Source organism: Orycteropus afer, unplaced genomic scaffold (assembly GCF_000298275.1).
Source record: "Orycteropus afer afer isolate SDZICR_OR568_19922 unplaced genomic scaffold, OryAfe1.0 scaffold00751, whole genome shotgun sequence".
NCBI lineage: Eukaryota > Metazoa > Chordata > Mammalia > Tubulidentata > Orycteropodidae > Orycteropus > Orycteropus afer.
The window spans coordinates 596688-603090 of record NW_006922338.1 but is presented as its reverse complement, the minus strand read 5'-3'; the positions used below and the strand labels follow the sequence as shown (position 1 = coordinate 603090).

Sequence of the window (6403 nt, the reverse complement as noted above, 5' to 3'; positions counted from 1 at the left end):
CCCTGGGCCGCGCAGCTGCAGCCTCGCTATGATGGGGACTCTGACCCACGGCCTCCCTACCCAGGGCTCCCCTCAGCCTGTGGAAGGGGTTACAGCGGGGGGCTCCGTGGGACCCAGGAATGGGCTGGCGACAAGAGGCAAGCGGCCCCTCCCTTCTGAGATCTCAACCTGTAATTTGGCTGAAAGGGGATCCTGGGTCGTGGCAGTGGGAAGAGGCACCAGGCTACAGGGGTGCGTCACCCCACCCCAAATTCTGGGAGCAGCCTGTGCAATGTACTTTCCCCCCAGCCCTGCCCTGCCCTCCAGGCTGGACATGCAAATGTCAGCCAAATCCGCTGGGGCCTCAGGCCTCACTGGGCTCCCAGTGCCCAAAGGGGGCCGGTGGCCGGATGGACAGGTGAGGAGCCGGCCCCCTGAGGCCCTGCCCCCGCCATGACAGCTGCCTGCCCCCTCCTTGCGTCTGGGAGCCCAGCGTGGCATTCAGGACAGCAGGAGTTCCCAGGCCCCTTCCCCAATAAGGTGCCTGTCTGCTGCCCCCAGTCCTAGGAGGCTGGGTGTCAATGAGGCTGAGATGGAGGGTGCCGAGCTGAGAGGGGAAAGTTTGATCTGCAGTTAATTGGCCCCAAGAGGTGGGGAGGGGCCGTGGGACCTCATTATCGAGGAAGGGGCCCCAGCAACAGTGTGGTCCCTGGGGTCCACACTGGGCAATGGAGCCAGGCTCCCCCCTGCCCCCTCCCCACCTCCTCCCTCCCTCTCCTGCCCCAGCCCCAGGCTGGCTACCGAGGCCCCCGACACCATGGAGGAGTGGGACGTCCCTCAGATGAAAAAGGAGGTGGAGAGCCTCAAGTACCAGCTGGCCTTCAAGCGGGAGATGTCGTCCAAGACCATCCCCGAGTGAGTGACCCTGCCCTCAGTCCCCCCAAGAACAGCATCTCATTTGCCTGCCCTGCTCATTTGCATGGGCCAAGACCACACCCCTGGGCAGGCCTGGGCCACCCCACTCACCTGCCGCCGCCTGCAGGCTCCTCAAGTGGATCGAGGACGGGATCCCCAAGGACCCCTTCCTGAACCCCGACCTGATGAAGAACAATCCGTGGGTGGAGAAGGGCAAGTGTTCCATCCTGTGAAGCCCACGCCCTCTGGCAGCGTTACCCCAAGCTCAGAAACAGCCACTTCGATAAAGGCTTTCCAAGACTTTCAAAAATTTTTACTGTGGGGACACGCCGACCACGGGGCAGGGGTGGGGGCCCCGTCCGGCGTGAACTTGGGGCAGGTCTGGGGGCCCGGCACGGGATGGGGGGCACCATCCGGCATGGACTCAGGGTAGGTCCCGGGGACCGGCAAGGGATGGGGGGTGGAGTCCTGAAGTGAAATCAGGGCAAGCTGGGCGTGGGATGGAGGGCAGAGTCCCAGAGTGGACTCAGGGGTCCTGGCGCTGGCCTGGGGTGGGGTCCCAGAGTGGACTCAGTGGGTCCGATGCTGGCCGGGGGTTGGGTACTAGAGTGGACTCAGAGTGGGGTCCTGGCGCTGGCCGGGGGTGGGGTCCCAGAGTGGACTCAGAGTGGGTCCTGGAGCTGGCCGGGGGTGGGGTCCCAGCCCTGGGATGGGGTCCCACTGGCCAGGCTACAGCAGGTCCCGGATATACACCCGACGCCGCACGGCGTTGGACACGCCCTCGTTGAACCGGAACCAGACATGGCTCCTGCCCACAGCAGCACCAACGCACCACTCCACTGCGTCCTCTGTGGGGGCCTCACGCTTGCCAAGGGCGGCCTCGCTCCTGACGACCTCGCGCCCGAAGAAGTCTCTCTCGGGCTGGGGGTCCAGGGAGAACGTCCTGACCCTCAGAGCAGCATCGTGGCCAGGGACAGACACCGTCCCCACACCAGGTCCCCGAGTGTCCCTGCCCACCATCCTCACAGCTGCTGGCTCCCAGCCAGGGTCCAGCCCTGGGGGGTGGAGCCGGCAGAGCCCACTCCCACGCAAATGGGAAACCGAGGCCCAGGCGGGACCCCTTCGTGCTGAGCAGCCAGGACCACTGCCAGGACCCTGCTCTGATCCCTTGGGCCCCCTCCCACTGCCGCCGTCACCTGCCCTAGGGTCACCTCACCTGCTCCTGGAAGGTGGCTTTCCTCACGATGTGTTCCAGGCGCTGCTCATGGTTGCGGGGGATGGGGTGCTGCACCCCTTTCTCCTGACCCTTCAGAGGGGCGTGAAGACAGGGTGAGGCTGGCTAGGCAGGACCACAGCAGGAACAAGCCCCCTCCGTGGGCTCCAGCTGCCAGGCACGGGGCTCACCAGGGCTCCCTCACCTCGGCCTATGGGTTCTCCTGGGGCCAGGGTTCATGGGGCAGAGGGGTGTCCCTCCCGTCGGCTCACCCGGGGGTGCCGCTCACTGGGGCGGCCTCACCTGGGGGCCCTGGGCGGCCTGGGCTGAGGCCTCCGCCCTGCGCATCTTCTCCAGCTCTATCTCCCGGGCGATGAGCTGCTTGGCCTGGTAGGTGAGCGCCTTGCGGGCGGGCAGCTCCGGGAAGCGGCAGATCTGCTCCACGTCCCTGCTCAGAAGCAGGGCAGGAAGACCAGGGTCTGATCAGCGCGGGGAGGACTGGGCCTGCCCGCCAGCCCAAGTGTCACAGCTCGAGGACTGGGGTCTGGGTCTGAGTCCTGGCAGCCCCATCCCAGCCCTGTGCAACGGGAGGGTGCCCCATTACCCCTAAAGAACCAGCCCCGACCAGAAGGGATCAGGATGGAACTAGATGCCAGCACTAACTAGATGCCCCCGCACCGCACCCCAGTTCCTAATAGTCTTTAGTGACTGTGTGTTCCTCACATAAGGGCCTCGAGGCCCTCAACACTGCTCGGCCCCCTCACTAGGCCAGAGGACCCCAGGACCAAGGCTGAGCCTATCCCAAGCCCTAAGAGATGGGGGGGCGGGGGGAGCAGCAATGTCTTGGGGCCAATGGTCTCTGTGCCTCACTTAGGAGCTCCCTGGGGTCCCTCCTGGGGGATGGGTGGGGACAAAGGCTGTGCAGGGCTGGCCAATAAACCCATCCACAGCCGGGTGAGGTCACCCTAGCTGGCAGTGACCCCCAGCTCATGGTCACATCCAAGGAGGCTGGGCTGGAATCCCACCCATACACTGGGCAGACAGGGAAACCCAAGACCCAGGCCCAGCCCCCAGCCTCCCGCCCTGACACCCCAACCCCAGGCAGCAGCCACAACCCTGAGCCGTGGCGGTGACCCCTGGTGTCATCGGGGATCCTGGGCAGGACAGGGATCCAGGGCAGGGGAGGGATCCTGGGGGCAGCAAGGCAGGGTGAGGGTGTTGGGGGTACGCTTACGGCTCCAGCCGGTAGGTGTACTGCCCGTCGGGTGTGCGCTCCTGACGGTACGTTAGGCTATAGGCCAGCATGGCACCCACGAGGCTGGCCAGCTGCTGCTTCTCGCGGGCACTGTACAGCTGTGTGCTTACCTGTGGGCAAGCGGGGGGCAGGAGCTGAGCACAGCCCGGCCATGCCCTCCCGGGGGGGCCCTTCCCCACCAACACCACCGACGGGGAGCCCCCCGCCCCAGGGCACTGACGGGGGAGCCCCCCGCCCCCTGGCACTCACGGGGCGCAGCCTGGGCGTGAAAATGTCCAGGAGAAGCCCGAGGGCGTCCAGCACGAGGGCCCGGGGCGTGGTGCGGCTGCGGGCGCAGGGTGTGACGCCCGACACCAGCGTCTGGATCAGGTTCTGTGTCTGGCTCATCCTGTCCTGGGCCTGCGGTGGGTGGGGGAGGAAGGCCTGACTCAGCCCCAGGAGCCCCCCACCTCCCACCCTGGGGGAGCTGGCTGGCTGGGCCCAGGACCCCGACCCGTGTGGGCACCTCCTGCTGGCTGCTGGGGAAGGTCAGGTGTGGCACGTGGACGGCGGCGAAGAGCAGGTGGAAGGCGGCGGGCAGGACGGCCGGGTAGCGCAGCAGCTGGAAGCTCTGGCTGTGCAGGGCCGCTCGGGCCAGCAGGTCATCAAAGGCCAACCAGTCCAGGGCGCTACACACGGAGCCCAGCGTGGGGTCCCGGAGCCGCAGCCGCAGGAAGTTGTCATACAGGCCCTGTGGTCATCGCGTCCGTGAGCCCCTGTCGGCCTGACAGGTTCACCCCCACCACGCCCAGGGTCTCGGGGGACTCCAAGCCGAGGACAAGTTCGGCCCTGGTCTGACAGATCCAAGGACGTGCGTGGAGACCCTCCTACCCTGCTACCTCAGTGCGAGCCAGGCTGGACCTAGCTCCTCCTTCAGGGACACAGCTTTCAGGAAAGTGCCCCCCAGATCCCAAGGCACAAAGCCCATCACCCACCTCTGTAGCCCCCAACACTGAGCCCCCACCCCCACTGAGCCCCCCCACCCCACTGAGCCTCCATCCCCACTGAACACCTCTCACTGAGCACCTCACACTGAGCCCCCCAACACTGAGCCCCCACCCCCACTGAGCCCCCCTACCCCCAATGAACACCTCACTGAGCACCTCACACTGACCCCCCAACACTGAGCCCCACCGAGCACCCGTCACCCACACTGAGCCCTGACCCACAGAGCACCCCACCCAGAGAGTGCACCCCCCACCCCGTGCTAAGCCGCCTGCTCCAGGGATTCCCAGGATCTCAGTCCGTAATCCAAAGCTGCTTGGGGCTGGGGACCAGCTTAGACGGATTCAGGGATGGGGAGCCATCTGCCACCTGCTCTGACCAAACCTCAGCCAAGGGCCCCCAGCGCCCAAACGCACCTGGGATCCATAACCCGGCCGCAGCCCAACGGGCCCCGCCCCTCACCTGCACACCCTCCCTGATGGGGAGCCTCCGCACCCCCACTTTTCTTCTCCTGGAGCATCTCTGTGCACTACGGTGGGCCTTGCCAGGGCCCAGGGCACACACCAGGCCCCACACGCCCGTGAGCCTGCCGGCCACGAGTTACCTGCACCACCTTCCCGTGGTCACCAGCGGAGGCGGCCACGAGCAGCACTCGGTGGAAACGCTGCGAGGCTGAGGTCAAGGCCCCCTCGGAGGAGCAGGGTCCCCCATCTGCCCCGGTCAGCAGTGCATGGGCAGGCGGGGCCTGGTCCTGGCCCACACGGTGCCTGGGAGACACACGGAGGCTGAACGGTATACACACACACACACACACGCCTCCCTGAGCCCCCCCGTGCCCCTCCTGAGCAGCCCCCCAGTGCCCCTCCTGAGGGCAGCCCCCTCACACCCCTTCTGAGGACAGTCCTCCGCACCCCTCCTGAGAGCAGCCCCCCACATCCCTCCTGAGCAGCCCCAGCCCCTGGCCCACAGCCCCACCCCACGGTTCTCACTGCCCGAGGACCAGATTTACAAGGTCGTATAGGGTCTGGGGTCTCCAAGGCCTGGGCTAATGGGAACCTCACTTAACCAAAGGCGGTCAGTGGCCAGCCCCAGTGTGTGCGGGCCCTGTGAGGACGTCCCAAGCCCCGCACCTCTGGGCCCGGGGCAGCTGGAAGACCTCCTGCCACACGGCGAACAGGCCCCTACGCTGGTCCTTGAGGCCCACACGTGTGGTCTGCACGGCCCGCACACTCAGCTCCCGCCGGCCCTGTCCATGCAGGAACTAGACACACAGCACAGTGAGACGCGGCAGGGGCGGTGGGCATCCCCCATGCACCCCACCTGCCCACCTGCAGGGTGTTGATGCAGGCACGGATGTCATTGTCCGTCTTCTCACAGAGGGCTGCCAGTGCCCCAGGGTCAGCCTGCATGCCCTGCCGCCGGGAAATCTGTGGGGGGCAGGGCAGGCTGATGCACCCTCCAGGGCAGGGCACCTTCCCCAGGGGAGGGCACCTTCCACAGGGGAGGCCACCTTCCACAGGGCAGGGCACCTTCCACAGGGGAGGCCACCTTCCACAGGGCAGGGCCACCTTCCACAGGGCAGGGGAGGACACCTTCCACAGGGCAGGGCCACCTTCCACAGGGGAGGGCACCTTCCACAGGGCAGGGCCACCTTCCACAGGGGAGGGCACCTTCCACAGGGGAGGGCCACCTTCCACAGGGCAGGGCACCTTCCACAGGGCAGGGCACCTTCCACAGGGGAGCCACCTTCCCCAGGGCAGGGCACCTTCCCCAGGGGAGGGCACCTTCCACAGGGGAGCCACCTTCCCCAGGGGAGGGCACCTTCCACAGGGGAGACCACCTTCCCCAGGGGAGGGCACCTTCTACAGGGGAGCCACCTTCCACAGGGGAGCCACCTTCCACAGGGGAGGCCACCTTCCACAGGGGAGACCACCTTCCCCAGGGGAGGGCACCTTCTACAGGGGAGCCACCTTCCACAGGGGAGCCACCTTCCACAGGGGAGGGCACCTTCCACAGGGGAGACCACCTTCCACAGGGGAGGCCACCTTCCACAGGGG

General features: G+C 66.8%; 1 protein-coding gene across 1 annotated transcript in view; it reads right to left on the bottom strand.

The window, feature by feature from the left end:
- Nucleotides 1-1623: 1623 nt before the first annotated feature.
- The window catches only part of CHTF18 (chromosome transmission fidelity factor 18), a 9968-nt gene continuing 5188 nt past the window's right edge, over nt 1624-6403 (bottom strand). Inside the window, exons 12-21 of the mRNA XM_042783222.1 lie at nt 5876-6074; nt 5675-5773; nt 5477-5607; nt 4951-5113; nt 3868-4092; nt 3612-3761; nt 3342-3472; nt 2411-2555; nt 2111-2200; nt 1624-1815 (exon numbers count right to left, since the gene is read on the bottom strand). Of these exons, the coding sequence (XP_042639156.1) occupies nt 1624-1815; nt 2111-2200; nt 2411-2555; nt 3342-3472; nt 3612-3761; nt 3868-4092; nt 4951-5113; nt 5477-5607; nt 5675-5773; nt 5876-6074 (1525 nt within the window). The remainder of the gene's footprint in view (nt 1816-2110; nt 2201-2410; nt 2556-3341; nt 3473-3611; nt 3762-3867; nt 4093-4950; nt 5114-5476; nt 5608-5674; nt 5774-5875; nt 6075-6403) is intronic.